The sequence below is a fragment of the Pristis pectinata genome, chromosome 5 (genome assembly GCF_009764475.1).
Source record: "Pristis pectinata isolate sPriPec2 chromosome 5, sPriPec2.1.pri, whole genome shotgun sequence".
Taxonomy (NCBI): domain Eukaryota; kingdom Metazoa; phylum Chordata; class Chondrichthyes; order Rhinopristiformes; family Pristidae; genus Pristis; species Pristis pectinata.
In genome coordinates this window covers 115,868,976-115,889,581 of record NC_067409.1, presented here as the reverse complement: position 1 = coordinate 115,889,581, position 20,606 = coordinate 115,868,976, and the positions used below count along the sequence as shown (strand labels likewise).

At 41.3% G+C, this 20,606-nt stretch overlaps 1 protein-coding gene across 7 annotated transcripts in view; it reads right to left on the bottom strand.

Moving 5' to 3' along the window:
* Positions 1-20,606, bottom strand: part of LOC127571046 (alpha-1,6-mannosylglycoprotein 6-beta-N-acetylglucosaminyltransferase A-like) — a 110,499-nt gene that overhangs the window by 9,637 nt on the left and 80,256 nt on the right. For 4 of the 7 annotated variants that reach the window (XM_052017075.1, XM_052017076.1, XM_052017077.1 and 1 more), the window contains 4 exons: positions 19,256-19,402; positions 15,894-16,010; positions 9,770-9,844; positions 687-844 (listed from right to left, as the gene is read on the bottom strand). In XM_052017075.1, the coding sequence (XP_051873035.1) occupies positions 687-844; positions 9,770-9,844; positions 15,894-16,010; positions 19,256-19,402 (497 nt within the window). Of the gene's footprint in view, positions 1-686; positions 845-6,171; positions 6,205-9,769; positions 9,845-15,893; positions 16,011-19,255; positions 19,403-20,606 lie in introns of those variants that run through there. The other 3 variants (XM_052017079.1, XM_052017078.1, XM_052017081.1) reach the window with 2 other exon arrangements.

The window sequence follows — 20,606 nt, the reverse complement described above, 5'->3', positions numbered from 1 at the left end:
TTGTTCATAAAAGTATACCCACAGTTGTTACATATCAACAAACTTATTAACCAAAATTCTGATAGTTCATCTCTTGAACCCTTCTATGGTTTTGCTTTTGCATTGTTCTATATCTCATTGATCATTTGCATAAGTTTGGTTTGTACTTATTATATTAATGCTAGTATCATCAACTGAGCTGGAAAATTTTGTCCCAAAGAGGTACATTTTATCTGGAGTAAATTTAAATTTATTAATACTTTCTTAATTTTATTTCCTTTTTTAAAAAAGTTCTTAGAAAATAAATTAATTACAAAATGTATTTATTACATTATTTTCATCAATTTTTGTACTGATTTACTCCTTTTGTGTGAAGACACAATACTTTGGTCATGTAAACTGTATAAAGCTGCTTATTCTCTTAGTCACATTTTAAATAAAATCATATTCGGATGTCTTGATTGGTTCATTATCTTACCCTCTTTTTATAAACAGCAGAAACCCTCTAAAAGAGTTTCAATGTTTACTATTGTGCTATATACTTCATAAAAGATTTCTTTTTGAAAAATTAATAGAATTGTTTGCTGATGTCATTTGCACATCTGTATGCACTAAAATTATGTTCTCTAAATAAGATCTAATGTGAGTATTCATCTCTGATTAAGATATGGTGATGACAATAGGGTAGCCAGAGCTGAACTACTTACCTCTTAAGCTCAGCCACTTTGTTGAGATGGTAGAAGAAAGCAGGCTCACAAATTAGTTGCTCTTTTTGGCAGATTTCAACACATGATTGAGAGGGTTTGGCCATTTTAACTATAAGTGCACTAATTGGTGGCCATATTTCCCTCTGGAGGCAGAAATCCTGCAAAAACGTTTACAAGATCAGGTTGTGACCACTCTTATTCAGTGAATGCAGTAAAGTGAACACCCTGAACCAGAAGTGCAAAGGTGAGATGTTTTCCAACTTTGCATTGGCATGGGAGATCTCCTTGGACACAGCAATGTAGTCCATTTTAGCAAGTGTTTTGGAGCATCTTATGTTTATGTTCATAACCACCCAGTATCTAAATATACTGTACAGTAGGTGAATGTATGTGTACAATATAATATCTTTATGATCTTACCTGGGTACCAGATTTTAATGAGCTCTTTCTCAATAGCTGTGAAAGTGGACATGAAGCTTGTAATGATTGATAGAGCTGCCTAGGATACTGATTATTGAGTTGTACAGCACAGAAACAGGCAACTTGGCCCAACTTGTCCATGTCGACTGCATTGCATATCCATGCTAATCCTATCTGCCTGCATTAGACCTGTATCCTTCTGCTCCTTATTTAAAGTGATGATTTAAGAAATTAAAAGGTCGAAAGTGAGCTGAATAAAAATGAGCAGATTTAAAAAGTGTCTAAATTGAAAGAATGACATGGCAAGAATAGCTGCCATGTTGGAAGTGGAGAGTATCAGCAGATAAGAGATAACCAAGTGCCGCAGATTTTATGCGGGCGTGAAGATGAAGAATGAGAGGACTATAGATTGCAGGAAAGGAGGGACAAGGCATATTCAAGTTCAATGAAAGGAAAAAAAAGGATTCAGGAGCTGGAGCTGGAGTTGGAGGAACTGAAGAACATCAGGGACACTGAGCTAATCATAGACAGGACTTTTGAGCAGGTGGTTACACCCGGAGGGCAGGATTCAGGTAGTGGATGGGTGAGCACTGAGAGAGGTGGGGGAAAGAAGTCAGTGCAGGGTCCTCCTGTGGCCATTCCTCTCAGCAACAAGTGTACCCCTTTGGATACTGCTGAGGGGGATGACCTATCTGGGCAAGGCAGCAGCAGCCAGGTCAGTAGCACTGTGGTCGGCTCTGAGGCTCAGAAGGGAAGGGTGAAGTCAGGCAGAGCGATAGTCATAGGGGACTCGATAGGGAGACAGGAGATTCTGCGACCGCAACAGAGACGCCAGGATGGTGTGTTGTCTCCCAGTTGCTAGGGCTGTCGATGTCTTGGAACGGTTGCAGAATATTCTTAAGGGGGTGGGTGAGCAGCCAGAGGTCGTGGTGCATATTGGTACCAATGACATAGGCAGGAGAGGGGTAGAGGTCTTGCACAATGAGTACAGGGAGTTAGGAAGGAGGCTGAAGAGCAGGACCTCCAAGGTAGTAATCTCCGGATTACTCCCAGTGCCACGGGCTAGTGAAGGAAAGAACAGGATGATAGCACAGACAAATGAATAGCTGGGGAGATGGGGCAGGGGGCAGGTTTCAAGTTCTTGGATCATTGGAACCTTTTCTGGGGAAGGGGTGACCTGTACAAGGGGGACAGGTTGCACCTGAACTGGAGGGGAACCAATATCCTGGCAGGGAGGTTTGCTAATGCTACTGGGGAAGGTTTACACTAGCTTCGCAGGGGGATGGGAACCAGAACAACAGGTCAGTAAGTGAGGGAACGGGCAGGAGGGCTGGTGTCAGGGAATGTTCTATCAGACAGATTCCTAATGACAGATGTGATGGGATGAATGGTTTGAAGTGTTTGTACTTTAAATGCTAGGAGTATTATGGGCAAGAGTGATGAAATTAGAGCATGGATCAGTACATGGAACTATGATGTTGTGGCCATTACAGAGACTTGGTTGAGGGAGGGACAGGAATGGGTGATCGATGTACCAGGGTTTCGAAGTTTTAGAAAGAATAGAGAGGGGGGTAAAAGAGGGAGAGGAGTTGCAATAGTTATTAGAGATAATATATCAGCTGTACTCTGGGGAGACATAATGGAGGGCTCGGACACAGAGTCTATATAGGTAGAACTCAGGAATAGGAAGGGTGCAATCACTCTCTTGGGGGTGTACTATAGACCTCCCAATAGCCATCGGGACATTGGGGAACGGATATGCAAACAGATTAGGAAAATGTGTAAAAATTACAGGGCTGTGGTCATGGGAGACTTCAACTTCCCTGATATAAATTGGGACCTTTTTAGTGCAAGGGGGTTAGATGGGGCAGAATTTGTTAGGTGTATCCAGGAGGGGTTCCTAAATCAATATGTTGATAGTCCAACAAGGGGAGAGGCTATTCTGGACCTGGTGTTGGGTAATGAGCCTGGCCAGGTGACTCACCTATCAGTGGGTGAGCAATTGGGGAACAGTGACCACAGCTCATTAACTTTCAGCATAGCTATAGATAAGGATAGGTATGGGGCTAGTGGGAGGGCTTTAAATTAGAACAGGGCTAATTATGAAGGCATAAGGCAGGAACTAGGTAGAGTAAACTGGGAACACCTTTTTGTTGGCAAGTCCACATCGAACAAATGTAAAGTGTTTAAGGATCAAATACATAGGATACAGGATAGGTAAGTCCCGATTAGGAGGAAGGACATGAATGGCAAGATAAGGGAACCTTGGATGTCCAGAGAAGTGATGAACTTGGTCAAGAAAAAAAAGGAAAGTAAGTAGAGCTTTGGAAGTTAGGATCAGATGGAGCATATGAGAACTACAGAGAAGCTAGAAATGAATTCAAGAAAGGAATTAGGAAAGCCAGGAGGGCCATGAAAAGTCCTTGGCAAGTAGGATTAAGGAGAATCCAAGGGCATTCTATACCTATGTCAGGAATACGAGGATAACTGGTCCTACCCTTTCCCTCGTTAAGGATAAAGAAGGGAATCTATGTTTGGATGCAGAGGATGTGGGTGAGGTTCTGAATGAGTATTTCTCTTCAGTATTTACCCAGGAAAGGGACGCGCAGGATGCAGAAATTGAAACTGAGGGCGTAAACATATTAGGGCATTTAGTGGTCAAGGAGGAGGTAGTGTTAGGTCTCCTAAACAGTATTAATGTGGATAAGTCCCCAGGGCCCGATGGGATATACCCCGGGTTACTGAGGGAGGTGAGAGAGGAAATTGCTGGGGCCTTGACCAATATCTTTGTGTCCTCTTTGACCACGGATGAGGTCCCGGAGGACTGGCGAGTGGCTAATGTTGTTTCTCTGTTCAAGAAAGGAACAAGGGAAAATCTGGGGAACTATAGACCGGTGAGTGTCATGTCAGTTGTAGGGAAATTGCTGGAGAAAATTCTTAGAGACAGGATATACGAGCATCTGGAATCCAATGGCTTGATTAGGGAAAGCCAGTATAGCTTTATGTGGGGCAAGTCATGTCTTACTAACCTGGTTGAGTTTTTTGACAAGGTGACGAGAGAGATTGATGAAGGTAGAGCTGTGGATGTCATCTATATGGACTTCAGTAAGGCATTTGACAAGGTCCCACATAATAGGTTAATCAACAAAGTTCAGATGAATGGGGTCAGTGGAGAATTGGCCATGTTGATCCAGAACTGGTTTGCCCATAGAAGACAGAGGGTGGTGGTTGAAGGGACTTATTCAGGCTGGAGGCCTGTGAGTAGTGGTATTCTGCAGGGATCTGTACTGGAACCTCTGCTGTTTGTGATGTACATAAACGACCTGGATGAGTATGTTGATGGGTGGGTTAGTAAGTTTGCAGACGATACCAAGATTGGTGGAGTTGTGAATGGTGTAGAAGACTGGCGATGGATACAACATGATATAGATCAGCTGCAGATGTGGGCAGAGAAACGGCAGACGGAGTTTAACCCGGATAAATGTGAGGTGTTGCACCTTGGTGGGACTAATGTCAAGAGGCCGTACACTCTTAAGGGCAAGACCTTTAACAGTGTTGAAGAGCAGAGGGACCTTGGGGTGCAAGTCCATGGCTCATTGAAAGTGGCTACACAGGTAAATAGGGTGGTTAAGGTGGCTTATGGAATGCTTGCTTTCATTAATCAAGGTATTGAGTACAGGAGTCAAGAAGTTATGATGCATCTCTATAGAGCTCTGGTTAGGCCGCATTTAGAGTATTGTGTGCAATTCTGGTCACCTCACTATAGGAAGGATGTCGAGGCTTCAGAGAGGGTGCAGAGGAGGTTTACTAGGATGCTGCCTGGATTAGAGGGCATGTGCTATCAGGAGGGGCTGGACAAACTTGGGCTCTTTTCTCTGGAGCAGCGGAGACTGAGGGGTGATCTGTTGGAAGTGTATAAAATTATGAGGGGCATAGATAGGGTGGACAAGCAATATCTATTTCCCATTATTGAACGATCCAATACCAGAGGGCATGGATTTAAGGTGAGAGGGGGTAGGTTCAGAAGAGATGTGAAGTGTATGTTTTTTACTGAGAGTGGTGGATGCCTGGAATGCGTTGCCTAATAGGGTGGTGGAGGCAAATTCATTGGGGGCTTTTAAGAGGGGCTTGGATGGGCACATGAATGAGAGGAAAGTGGAGGGATATGGGCGTTCTGTTGGTAGGAGGGATTAGCTATGTCAGCACAACATTGTGGGCCGAACGGCCTGTTCTGTGCTGTACTGTTCTACGTTCTATGTTCTTAATAAGCAACCTCAGCAAGAAGCTAGTTGGAAGGAGAAAGTACTGTTGTATTCATGATCTGGCAGACAAAAACATAAGATAATAACAAATCCGTAGCCAAAGGCTCAGAACGCAGAACCCATTATTTTTTCAAGCAAAATTGATGATAAATTCTAATGAGACTCTTGTGATGTAATTTATCCATTTGAACTGTAATCCATTTTCCAAGTGAGGTGTCAACCTGATCAAGCTACACCATTGGATTAAATACATGTTAAACAGCAGATGCAGCAGCTATAGACTGAGCTAAGAGATTCCACAACCAACAGATGAAATCAACGGTCTACTAAACCAGTTAGGGATGGTGAGGACCAATAAATAAATGTTGCAGGAGGGACTCTTATGTGGGTTTTCATCCTTGATTGCCCTTTTTGTGCAACACATTGACTAAAGCACTTACAACCATCATTACAAATGGTGAACTTTAATTAAATGAAGAAAATCAAAGTTATCTTAAACTTACCCTCCTATTTCAGAGCTGTTCACCTCCAGTCAAATGCATGTGTTTGTCAGTTTAACCTGGCACGGATTCAGTGGGCAGATTTTCCAGTATCGAGAGTTGTGGAACTCAGCAAGTTGCATCTCTGCCTGCTGAATTTCCTTTGCAGTCAATGTCAAAGCATCGGCAGGAAACGGCTGGCAGAGCCCAACTGGTAAGATCAGGACTTTGTAAATGACACAGGACTCCTCAACTTACTGACCGTCGGGGGTAAATGCCAGCCGGAAAAATATCAGTGGATGACTTCCCCATGTATTGACAACACAGAGGAAAAAGGATTCAGCAGCTCTTTGCAACCTGGAAGCCAAATAGGTCTATGGAGAAAATTTGGCCCAGCAATGGGGAATTTGCTCTTCTTAACCTGAGACCTAGCCAGGATCACAAGGCTAACTAGGAAAAGTTAAAGGAGCTTTAAGGTACACATAATCGGTCATACTTAGAACATGGAACACAGAACACAGAACACTACAGCACAGTACAGGCCCTTCAGCCCACAATGTTGTACCATCATTTTATCCTGCTTTAATATCTATCTAACCCCTCCCTCCCATTTCCCTATCATTCTTGTGTCTATCTAAGAGTCTCTTAAATGTCCCTCATGTATCTGCCCCCACAACCTCTGCCGGTAGTACGTTTCACGCACCCACCACTCTCTGCGTAAAAAAACTTACCCCCGACATCCCCTTTATACCTTCTTCCAATCACTTTAAAATTATGCCTCCTCATGTTAGCCATTTTCATCCTGGGAAAAAGTCTCTGACTGTCCACTTGATCTATGCCTCTTATCATCTTGTACATCTCTATCAAGTCACCTCTCATCCTCCTCCTCTCCAAAGAGAAAAGCCCTAGCTCGCTCAACCTATCTTCATAAGACATGCTCTCCAATCCAGACAGCATCCTGGTAAATCTCTGCACCCTCTCTAAAGCTTCCACATCCTTCCTATAATGAGGTGACCAGAACTGAACACAATACTCCAAGTGTGGTCTCACCAAAGTTCTATGGAGCTGCAACATCACCTCGTGGCTCTTGAACTCAATACCCCGACTAATGAAAGCCAACACACCATACGTCTTCTTAACAACCCTATTGGCCTACGCAACAACTTTGAGGGACCTATGGACGTGGACCCCAAGATCCCTCTGTTCCTCCACACTGCTGAGTCCTTGTATTCTGCCTTCAAATTCAAGTTTCAAACTTCTTTCAACTTGGAACTTCTTTCAAGTTTCCAAGTCACATAATTAGAAAAAACAAAATGTGATTGTGTCTGTTATTTTGTACATCAATTTACTGTTTCTAAAATGAAGCAGTAAACAAATTATTTGGCCTCAGGAAGGATCTTTGACCTGTTTCCCTTCCCCACTGGTGGAGCAATTGGCACTGCTGCCTCACGGTTACCCTGGGTGCTGTCTGTGTGGAGTTTTCACGTTCTCCCTGCCTCTGTGCCAGCTTCTCACAGGTGCTCTAGGTTTTACTCACGTGCCAAAGCTGTAGTGGTTGGTAATTAATTCGCTACTGTAAATTGTTCCTGATCACAAAACAAAGGAGCAGAAGTAGGCCATTTGGCCCATCGAGTCTGCTCCGCTAATTCACCATGAGCTAAACTATTCTCCCATCTAGCCCCAATTCCCGGCCTTTTCCACATATCCGTTGATACCCTGACTAATTAGATACCAATCAATTTCTTCCTTAAACACCCCCAACGATCGGGCCTCCACAGCTGTATGTGGCAATGAATTCCATAAATCCACAACCCTCTGGCTAAAGAAATTTCTCCTCATTTCTGTTCTAAATGGGTACCCTCTAATTCTAAGACTGTGCCCTCGTGTTAATCAGCCAAGCTTTGTATACATGCTGTCAGTCTCCCTATTATGCCATGTGCTTTAACTTTGCTGTTAAACTTGGTATATGGCAACTCACCAAAGGCCTCTGGAAGTCCATGTATACGATATACACCACGTTAATGCATTACCCTCATCAACCTTTTTCATTACCTTGTTCAAAAAATTTCTACCTAATTGGTTAAACATGATTTGCCTTTAACAAATCTGTGCTGACTTGCCTTAATTAATACATTATCCTCCTGGATCAATGTTCTAAAAGTTTTCCCACCCCACCTCTGAGGTTAAACCAATTGACTGAGTTTTTCCTCAATCCCTTCTTTAAACAAGGGAGTAACATCTACGGTTCCCATATCCAAAGAGTATGGAAAGACTATGACAAATGCCCCTGTGATTTCCTCCCATGCATCCCTGAGAATTCTAGGATACATCCCCTCTGGTCCTGGTGCTTTACCGAGATTAAGCTCAGTCAACTTTTCTAACACCTCCGTGTTGTCTCAGCAACCTCCTCCTTCACTATTACTCTGGAAGCACCCTGTTCCGTGATGAAAACATACAATTTCGGTCTCTCTTACTTTAATTCCCACTTTCCTTCTGATTCTTTGGTAATCAGCTTGGTGTACACTGGTATTTACAACTCGACATTTGTCATTAGCAGCCTCTTTCCATTTTATCATCCTTTGTATCTCCTTTGTCATCCAGGGAGCTCTGGATTTGATTGTTCCTCCTTTGGCCCTCATGGAAGTATGCCTCAACTTTACCTGAACTACCTTTTCTTTAAAAGTGGTGTTAGCAAGTTAGTCCATAGTGGGATAGATTGGACCTAAATGAAGCACATTGGCACAGTCTCATTACTGCTCATTAGAATGCATGCATGACCAAGCCAATTTTCTTCAGTTTAATCTGGTATTCAAACTAATATTTGAGCCCATTCTGTCAATTAAGGTGAAAATATCTAACTCAGCACAAATCCTCAACTGCAAGATTGACATCCACCAAACTGTTGAAATTTTAAAAAAAATGATGAAGGCAAAGTGGTGAATGTTATTTACATGGACAAGGTCCTGCATGGCAGGTAGGTTGGTCCAGAAGGTTAAGGCATAAGGGATCCGAGGCATGTTGGCAAGTTGGATCCAAACTTGGCTTGGTGAAAGGAGGCAGAGACGGGTGCTTCTCTGACTGGAAGTCTGAGACCGGTGGTGTACTTGAAGGGATTGGTGCTGGGACCTTTGTTGTTTGTAATATAGATGAGAATATAGATGATTAGTAAGTTTTCAGAAGACACAAACATTGGTAGAGTTGTAGACAGCAAAGAAGGTTGACTAAGGATACAGTGAGACATAGATCAGCTGGAAGACTGGGAAGAATGCTGCCAGATGGAACTTAATTCAGATAAGTATGAGGTAATGCACTTTGGGAGTTTAAATTCTGGTAGGACATATGGAGCAAATGGGATGACCTTAGGAGCATGGTGTACAGAGAGACCTCGGGGTGCAAGTCCATAGCTTTCTGAAAGTGGCAACACAGGTGGATAGGGTAGTGAAAAAGACATTTGGTAGGCTTGCCGTCATAGGCTGACGCATTGAGTATAAGACTTGGGACATGATGTTGCAGTTGTACAGAACATTGATTACACCACACTTAGAATATTGTGTACAGTTCTGGTCACCACACCATACGATGTGGCAGCATTAGAGAGAGTGCAGAAGAGATTCATCAGGATGCTGCCTGGAATGGAAGGCTGTGGCTATAAGGAGAGATTGGACAGGCTGGGTTTATTCTCACTGGAACATGGTTGGCTGAAGGGGGACATAGATAGGATAAAAAGTCAGTATCTTTTTTCCAGGGCAGAGGAGTCTAGAACTTGAGGGTACCGGCTTAGCTGGGTATTGACGAAGTGGGTCAAAAGGGCTTGTTTCTGACCGCTACCTTTCTATGATCCATGATTCTGTATGTCATTATTTTACAAACTCGATGCATTTAGATTATTCTTCTGACATAATTTGTTAAATAATAATCTTACCTGTTTTTCAATGAAAACGTTTAATCTTTCCAGCATCCCTTCACATGTGAATTCATATGGTAAATATGGCTCCACCTGATTTTAAAAGAAATACTGATTATCTTATAACAAAGTAAGAGTTTGCGTTTATGTAAAGATTCTGGGATCTCAATATGTTGAAGGAATATTTTGCCCAATTAGGATATCTTTGGAAGTGTTGTTATGAATGTAAGCCAGTATTTACAGAGCAAGCTTCCAAAAACAATGCTGACCTGATTTAGTGATGTTTGTTCAGGAGCAGATATTAGACTGAGCAACAGAAATAATTGACTTGATCTTTAAAATAGTGTCAGGGATCCTTTTTATGTCTTCTAAGTGATTGCAAGTTAACGTCTCTTTTCAACTGCTTCATTCCTCATTGGAATTGGAATTGGTTTATTATTGTCATTTGTACCGAGGTACAGTGAAAAACTTGTCTTGCATACCAATCGTACAGGTCAGTTCATTACACAGTGCATTGAGGTAGTACAAGGTAAAACAGAGTAAAGTGTCACAGCTACGGAAGAAGTGCAGTGCAGGTAGACAATAAGGTGTAAGATCATAACGAGGTAAATTGTGAGGTCAAGAGTCATTCCTATTGTACTAGGGAACTGTTCAATAGTTTTAACAGTGGGATAGAAGCTGTCCTTGAGCCTGGTGGTATGTGCATTCAGGCTTTTGTATCTTTTGCCTGATGGAGAGGGGAGAAGAGAGAATGTCCCTAGTGAGTGGGGTCTTTGATTATGCTGGCTGCTTTACTGAGGCAGCGAGAAGTGTAGACAGAGTCAATGGAGGGGAGGCTGGTTTCTGTGACGTGCTGGACTGTGTCCACAACTCTCTGCAGTTTCTTGCAGTCCTGGGTAGAGCAGTTGCCATACCAAGCTGTGATGCATCCAGATAGCATGCTTTCTATGGTGCATCAATAAAAGTTGGTGAATGTCAGAGGGGACATGCCAAATTTCTTTAGCCCCCCCCCCCCCCCCCCCCAAGGAAGTAGAGGCGCTGGTGAGCTTTCTTGGCCGTGGCATCTACGTGTTTGGATAGTCCATTGGTGATGTTCACTCCCAGGAACTTGAAGCTCTCAACCCTCTCGACCTCAGTATCATTGATGTAGACAGGACCATGTGCACCGCCACCTTCCTGAAGTCAATGACCAGCTCTTTTGTTTTGCTGACATTGAGGGAAAGGTTGTTGTCATGACACCATATCATTAAGCTCTCTATCTCCTTCCTGTACTCCAATTGTACTCATTACTGGAAAGTTTACCTAGACTCAAAGCTCAACTCTCTAAAGTAGGATATGAATCCACAACCTTTGAAATCAAAGACAAGGCTTCAGAAACAGAACCTATAGCATCCAAAATTTGCTAATGCCTTACTGTTCTAAAATTGAAACAGCAATATTCTGAGTGAGTGTTCTGCTACCTGAGATGCCATCATTTGTATCAACGTTCATGAGGCCCAGACTGACTCTAGGTCAGTTTACAAGTGGCTTAGATCCTACTGTACATGCCTCCTATGGCTGAGTACTGTTATCTCTTTGGTCATTTCATTGGTCCTTTGCAACATCTTTATCCAGACTTCCTTTTGCATTTTACTATGCCTATTGTCCATTCATCTGGCTCTGTGTCTGCTTAAAAAAAGTTAAACTTTAATATTTTCCGGATCTGTTTAAAGGTTATTGACCTGAAATACCTGCCCTTCCTTCTTCACAAATGCTGCCTTCCGGCTGAGTATTTTGTTTATTTATTGCAAAGAAGATTTGTGACACAGCAATGTGTCCAATGTTTGCTACTGTACAGTCATTAGTGACTGCTATTAACATATTGTTTCATAATTAGCAAGAAAGGGATTAGTGCTCCTCAATAAAATTATTTGTTGAAACAGTAAATGCTTCCTGACAGCGAGGAAATGATCACGATGAACTAAACTTTGCCTTTAGAGGGAGCCAACGAACAACAATTACATTGAATTTTGTTTCAGATGACCAGTTGTACTCATAGTTGTTCAGAGAAAGATCATCTACAATAACTTAAATCAGTGGCATGTGCAAGAATTTAGATATGGCTACTTTAGGAGGGGCAGTTACAAATTATACACATTTACACATAAGCATGTTTCAATGTAGATGATGATTATGGGAGAAGGGGTCATGCTCCTGTGGGTCTATTTCCTTGAGTGAAACGTTACAAAGTATGGATAACATTGAAGAACTGAAGTCAGTCCAGTGCAACAAACCGCAATCGGTGAGATAGGCAGCAATACCTCCGGCGCAATTATTCTCAACACTGGTGCCCCACAAGGCTGCGCCCTCAGCCCTCTACTCTACTCCCTATACACTCATGACTGTGTGGCCAGATTCTGCTCTAACTCCATCTACAAGTTTGCAGATGATACCACCATTGTAGGCTGTATCTCAAATAGCGATGAGTCAGAGTACAGGAAGGAGATAGAGAGCTTAGTGGAATGGTGTCATGACAACAACCTTTCCCTCAATGTCAACGAAACAAAGGAGCTGGTCATTGACTTCAGGAAAGGGGGTGGTGTACATGCACCTGTCTACATCAATGGTGCTGAGGTCGAGAGGGTTGACAGCTTCAAGTTCCTGGGAGTGAACATCACCAACAGCCTGTCCTGGTCAAATCATGTAGATGCCACGGTCAAAAAAGCTCACCAGCACCTCTACTTCCTCAGGAGGCTAGAGAAATTTGGTTTGTCCCCTTTGACTCTCACCAACTTTTACCGATGCACTGTAGAAAGCATCCTATCTGGATGTATCACGGCTTGGTATGGCAAGTGTTCTGCCCAGGACTGTAAGAAACTGCAGAGAGTTGTGGACACAGCCCAGCGCGTCATGGACACCAGCCTCCCCTCCTTGGACTCTGTCTTTACCTCTCACTGCCTTGGTGAAGCAGCCAGCATAATCAAAGACCCCACCCACCCGGGACATTCTCTCTTCTCCCCTCTTCCATCGGGTAGAAGATACAGGAGCCTGAGGGCACGTACCACCAGACTTAAGAACAGCTTCTACCCCATTGTGATAAGACTATTGAACGGTTCTCTTATACAATGAGATGGACTATGACCTCACGATCTACCTTGTTGTGACCTCGCACCTTATTGCACTGCACTTTCTCCATAGCTGTGACACTTACTGTTATTGTTTTTACCTGTACTACATCAATGCACTCTGTACTGACTCAATGTAACTGCACTGTGTAATGAATTGGACCTGAGAAAAATAGAGGGCTATGGGTAAGCCTAGTAATTTCTAGGGTAGGGACGTGTTCGGCACAGCTTTGTGGGCTGAAGGGCCTGAATTGTGCTGTAGTTTTTCTATGTTCCATGTATGATCGGTTTGTAAGACAAGCTTTTCACTGTACCTTGGTACAAGTGACAATAATAAACCAATACCAATACCAATAGTGCACATTCTGCCAGTAAGGTGACTGTAGCCAACCATACATTTTGCTAGAATCTCTTGCCTAGCTTTTAAAAGTTGTTAACTATTAATTGGACTAGTTCCATGGTAGATGCTGCTAATTTGTTATGGAAAATGAGACAGCCCAGAAGGAAGCCATTTGCTCATTGTACCTGTGCCAGTTCTTTGAAAGATCAATCAGTTCTGCTCTGCAAATCTTTTCCCCTTCAAGTCATTATCCAATTCTATTTTGAAAATTGTTAAATATGCTTCAATTACATCACTCTTGCAGGCAATGCTTTCCATGTCATAACAACCTGACTGGACAGAAAGAAATATTCTCTTTTTTTGTTTATTACCTTAAATCTTTTCCCTCTGGTTACTGCACCTTTGGCCACTGATATTCATCCGCTTACCCCCTATTGTTATTCACCACACCATTTACAGCCTGGTGTGCTGAGGTTCAAGTCACTAACTCATAGCAAAAGCAGCAGTGATGTCAGGTGAGACACCACCGTACATTTCCTTTGTTTGAAAAACAACCGTTCACCATGACACCCTGTTTTCTATCCCTCAGACAACTTTGTATCCGTCTCTCAACTGCTCTTTAATCCCACGAGGTTTAATTTTGTTAACAAATTAAATGTTTTTTGAAAACAACACACAGAATATCAGCTGCGTCACCTGGATCATTATCAAACGGTTAGAACTTGCCCTTCATTAATACTCGAGGAATGCCTTTTATTGTTTTCCTGAATAAATTCATTTTGCCTTGGATTATCTTTGAAGGTTTCCCCACTGCAAATGGACCTTGCATTGTTTTTACCCCTTTTTACGCAACAGTAACATTTGCAGTCTTCTGATTGTTTGGCAATGTTTCAGAGCTTGAGGAGGGCTGGAAAACTGGAGCCAAATCCTCTGCACAAGAGGATAAATCTCACCTAGGCCAAGGCAAGCTTCACTTTGAGCATTGCTGATTTTTTAAGTTCCTCCTATTTACCTATTTTTATCTTCTCCAATTTCTCTACTAATGAAAGCGGTAGCACAAAGGGACCCAGGAATACAGATCCATTGCCATTGAAAATTCAAACAAATACAAACCATTTTCCTTGAAAGTGGTGTCGCAGATAGATAGGGTCATAAAGAGAGCTTTTGGCACTTTGGCCTTCATAAATCAGGGCAATGAGTACAGGGGTTGGGATGTTATGTTGAAGTTGTACAATACGTTGGTGATGCTGAATTTAGAGCACTGAGAAAATTTAAACGGATGTTGCTGGGACTTTTGGACCGGAGTTATAGGGAAAGGTTGACTAGGTTAGGACTTTACCCTGGAGTGCAGGAGAATAAGAGGAGATCTTATTCTTATACAAAATTATGAGGGGTATAGACAGGGGAAAGAGCCTGCATGAATGCACCCTAAGGTTGGGTGAGATTAGAACTAGAGGACACAGGTTTAGGCTGAAAGGTGAAATATTTAAGGGGAATCTGAGGGGAAACATCTTCACTCAGAGGGTGGTGCAAGTGTGGAATGAGCTGCCAGCGGAAGCGGATTCAATTGTAACATTTAAGAGAAGTTTGGATAGGTACATGGATGAGAGAGGTTTGGAGGGATATGGTCAGGGTGCAGGTCGATGGGACTTGGCAGAAGATCAGGTCGGCATGGACTAGATGGGCTGGAGGGCCTGTTTCTGTGCTGTAGTGCTCTATGACTCTAATGACTGTGGTGCCAGCAATATTCTCTTTAGTGAATTGCTCCTGTGATGCCTCAGCATGCCTTTGTATGACGATTGGTGTCCCATTAGCCCCAACCTTCCCTTGACCATCCTTCTACTATACTTCTGAGTTCTTGGTAACTTAGATTACCAAAAACCAACTTAGGTTATCCATAAAAAGCTCAAGTGCCATTTCCATTCTGAAGTTAGCAACAATGAATGCATTGATCTTATTGCTGTAGCAAAATAACATTTACATTAGGAGCATGATTTAGCTCAATTCATCTGCAAGTAAGGCAGAAGTCCTACACTGAATGACTTCAGTAAAAGTCCTTGTTACTTTTTTCCATTCAAAATATTTTTTTGATTTCTGAGGCAGTAATTATTGTGGTGATTGTAGATTTCACCCAACCAAACAGAAAGCCCGGAGACTTCTCTGTGGCTTTGCAGGTGATAATCCTTCCCAAGGTAGAGCCACACATAGGAGCAGATGCCGTTGCCACTCCAATATTTCTGAGTTACATGCACATTGTCATTGGAACAGGAGTTTTTTTTAAACTACTTTTTCTTTCTCTGATTGCCCAGCAAGATCATTTTATCACCCAATAGTCGGACATGGAACAGGGACTTACCAACTCTGGAAAACTCTTGATCTGTCACCTGCTCATTATTGCCAGCATGAGGCCTGGTTGGTGGGATGTTGTAGCCACTGGCTATGGAATGATAAGAAACTGACTGGGTCTCAGGCTAAGCTGGCAGACAATTCAGCAAACCAGGAGTGGTGTGCTGTTTTTGTAGGATCAGGAAAATGTTAGCCAACATCTCATGTCTGCTATTTCTAGTGGCTTTAGGAAGAACAAGGATACTGAGCTTTTAAGTAGATTTCATTAAAGTGAAAAGTTAGTAGAACAATTTCATTATAAAAGTGTTATCATGTAACATGATTTAATAGTTGCAAGTATTTTCCCAAATACCTTCTGCATCATTATTTGCCGGAGAGCTTCTTCTACATTGCTGGTGTTTTCAATGTCAACAGTCCACACATGTGGCTTCCCAATATAAAGTTCTGCATAAGGATGCTGAGATGACAGCTGTTAGCAGAATTAAGGGTTAGGTTTTTAGTACAGAAACTCAATACTATTCAAGCTACTTTATCTCATTTGCATATCATAGAAAATTGTAAAATCAATAATTTTGTCCTCCACAAGGACACATAAAATTGCTGTACATCTTATATTCCAGAATGGAAAAATCACTGAGGCAATGTTGAGTCCTCTGACACCAATCATTCTTTTCTCAAGAAGCCTTCATTTGAAGTGAGTTGGAAAGAGGTGTAGAAGAGAATATCCGGATTTATCCAAGGCATCACTGAATTAATTGTCAGATCAAACATTTATTCCTGTGCTGTATTCTCTGAATCTATTCATTCTCCCGATAAACTTAACAAATACATTAGTGCTTTAATTTGTTTCATACCCTTCCCTTATAGTTTCCATTTCTCCATATCCTTTTCATTCACTATGAAACAGTCCACCTTTCATTTTTGAAATTTTTGGTAATATCTTCTAATTCAAACTTGCCTTATTCCCCATTCAATCCTCAACATATTTCTGGGATAATCTACCTTTGCAACTTAAAGAAATGAAGGGTGGAGATATTTTGAATTTCAGATAACAGATAAGTTCCTGAAAGATTTGTTAGAGAAACTCCTTTGTAAGGAACAGAACCAGAGTTGGCCACATGGCCCCTCATGCCTACTCTGCCATTCAATAAAATCATGGTTGTCTCTTTACATCATCATTACTTTCCTGCATCAATCCTGTATCCCTTGACTTCCTTAATATCTAAAACTCTATCAATCTTTATCTTGAAAGTACTCAGTGACTGAGCCTTGTGGCCCTTTGGGTAGAGAATTTCAACATTTCTTCTCTCAGTCCTGAATTCGTTATTTTAGGAGGGTCACCCTCAGTTCCAGACACTCTAGCCAGGGAACAAAATCATCTCTGGAAGAATTTTGTTTGTTTTTTCATTCATACTAATTCCTTTGATTTCCTTATTCACACTAAACCTGTAGTTCACCACTACTTCAAGGAAGTTTGTTTTCTACCTTACTCTGTGGAGATATTCATGGTATTTGTTTAATTTCTCTGCCATTTCTTTATTCCCTAATCTATATTTTTTTCTCCTTTCTCATGGAAGGAATTCTCTGTTTTTTATGTTTTGTCCTCGTGTGTTCGACCTTTGCTGCTTCGTTCCCCCTTTGCTGAGTTCTGAAGCTTTCTCAATTTTAGGTTTATTGCTATTTTTTGACAACATTTGATCTAACACCAACTTTTCCTTCTTCACTCTCAGTCCTGAAGCAGGGCTTCGACCCAAAACATCAGCAGTTCCTCTCCCCCCAACAGATGCTGCTCAACCCACTGAGCTCCTCCAGCGGATTGTTTGTTGCTCCAGATTTTAGTGTCTGCACTCTCTTGTGTCTCTGTTTTCCTGTTTTTGTCGTGCCTCAGAATAAATTATATTTGTGTTAAATAATGTAGTAATGCTTTAAAATGTTATCCATTGCATTTTTACTGTCATAATGTAGTTTCCCAATCAATCCATAGCCAACCCACGCCTCATATTTGCTTTATTCAGAGGTGAGACTCTGGTTTCAGATTATGCTAAATCACCAAAAGTTTCTTAATTGCCAAATCATCAAATAATTATTTCTTATTACAGAATAATAGACCTAAAATAGCCTGTTACCTTACTGGTTCCTCAACACCCTGATCAAGAGAACTATCTCTGATAAACTCTATGAATCCATCTTCCACATAATTTATGCCAATTTTGTTTGCCCAGTCTCTATGTAGATTAAAGTCCCACATTATTATTTTATTATCCTTGTTATAAGCACTGTAATTTCCAGATTTCTACAATGCGCTCCATTACCATTTCTATGTGGGGCCCTATTTACAAATACCATCAATGTTTTTTACATTTTGTTGTTTCTTAGCTCTACCCATTTTGCTTCTCCTGCTTGATTTTCTGAGCCAAGATCCTTCCCCTCAACTGTTTTTATCCCATTAATTCTCAGGGCCACCCCACTTCCTTATGAATGTGTGTAAATAATTGATGGTTTGTATGGGTTCATGATTTTTCTTTTTAAAGGGAAGGCAATGTGATCTATACAAGCGTAAGAGTTCCTTTAAGTTTGTACCATGTGATATGACTGTACCAGACATCGCCATTAGTTGAGAGTTTATTTCTTTTAGTAAAGGATTGATTGTCTGTCTTTGTAATTTGTTTTTGGAAGCAGCAACACTAAAGAGCCTACAGAACTAACATTCCCAGATTAGGATCAATAGCATTTATATTTTTTTATATAAAGAGAGAATTTTGAGGAATACACGTTCAGTGATGTATCACCTCTATCTTCTAAGTGTCACTTATAGGTGGCTCTATAAACATCTTCATATGACTAAATGACCTCTCACTGAGCAAAAATCTCTTTCACACAATGAATATTTCATCACTGATCTCAAAATTGTAATCACCTTCCTTCCACAACTGAACAGCAGGCCTCTGAGTACAACGTGGCCTCAATGGAGATAAACAGAAAATGAAAACAGTAGAAATCTGACAGAGGGTGGAAGTATTGAGCACGACGCTTTATCCATTGTACTGAATTCTTGCCACCCTTTATACTTTACACGACTGAACAACTTTATGGCACAGCTTGGATATCCCATTTCTACCCACAGTGAGAAATATACCCCCCTCTATCTCCCCCGGTGCACAAAATGTTGAAACATCCGCTATCCCTGTGGCTATTTCTTGTTCCAAACAAACCTGTGACTGCTCATTCAATTCACTTTAACTTTATTGCTCCCAAAAGATGACCCTACCTTACTTAATTTTCCTTTCCATTTTTTACTCCTTCCCTGAATAGGTTTCCAATCCACAAACCTCTCTGCCACTGGCTGTATTTCATTTCCCTCAAAGGCTGGACATTCCCAGTTCTTTTCAAATGGGGTTCCCCCACTTCAATATTCCCGATCCTTCCAGTCTCCCACCCTGCTCCTCTACTCCCCCCCCCCTTACATTATTCCCACCTTCAACCAGGTTTGTTCTATATAATTCAAATTGTATTGACTACCCAAGTGCAATGCTTCTGGAGATTAACAAATGACGATATACATCTGAAATTAGTGTTTCATAATTTCTATTCAAAAGTAGTCATGGAAACACATTTCAGAGAGTAGTATGGTTAATGTCTTATAATCATCTTCCATTTCATAAATGACAAGTAGCTTAGCTTAAACATAAATAATGAAAACTTAATTCAGCACACCTCTCTGAAGGTTGGCTTTCCCTGAAAGAATTTTGTATTTTTCCTGTTCTTTGGAGGGTTAAAATTTACATTCAAAAATATGCAGCCATTTGCTATTGCTTCCAGAGGTGCAGGGCCTTCGTAGGGAAATCCAAGTCCCACAAAAACCTAAAGGATAAAATCAATATTGTACAAATAAGTACTGCACACAACAGTTTCATCACATTAACAATTCAATACACACTTTTCCGAGTAAGATACAATTTATAATAAAGAGCCTGAAAGGATGTTAATTTTAGGAAATTGAATTAGCACAGCATAAGTGTGGATACCGGGTGGAGGTGGGAGAGAGTTGATGATACTTTGGAATCAGTTGCTGCCTTTTCCAGGCCTCTTTAAGGATTAATTGTGTTTGAAATTCAATGACGTTGTGTGATGTATCCAACCTGTTGCTCACTTTTGCTGTGCTCGCTACTTGTGTGGCCAACATTTTGCAGTCTGGGGAGTTTAAATGCCCTCAGGCCTCACTGTTACAGGGGGTCCCACAGGCAGCACCTGCAGCAGGTCCTGAAGTCCCACCCCAGAGCTTGCTGATGGCCTTTTCACAGTTTGCTGCCTTCAAAGGCCTTTGAAGACCAGAGATATTTAAAACAGTGCACATGGATTTAAGTAATTTTCAAAAACTTAAAAAAACTAATAAAACTTAAAAAAATAAGTGAGCTTATAAATTTAGTTAAGCTCTGAAAAAAGGGTTTTGGACCTGAAATGTTAACACTTTCTTTCCACGGATGCTGTCTGACCTGCCGAGTGTTCCCAGCACATTCTGTTTTGATTATAGTTTTACATTGTTCACTTTGGGTAAAGGGTCAGTCTGTCCTCAGCTGGAAGGGATAAATGCAGAGTCTCCACAATCATTATAATTTTAATCTCACAAAATATACATCATTATTTCAAACATACATACAATAAAATCTTGATCCAATGTCTCATTCAAAGAATGGTAGCTCTGTAGAACAACATTTGCATAGTGTTGCATTGGAATAAGCCCAGATATAGAAGGGTAATTCCAGCTATATCAAGTTCAGTAATTTATTCAGGGCAATAAATATACCATGTATACTGTCTTTTTTATATATATCCCTGTGAAATGTTGTAAAATATTTTTGCTCAGTTTTGAATTACAGGCTGTGTAATTCAAAACTCTATGTGCTCTTCATAATTGTTCATACATTTGTCTAAACTTTCCTCATAATCCCAAATCTTATTTCCAATTGGACATTCATTCAACTCTTTTGAAAGTTGTTTAGAAATAGTTGGGCCAACCAGGTATTTCTTTCACACACCAGCTAATCAGTAGGAAAACCAGACATTC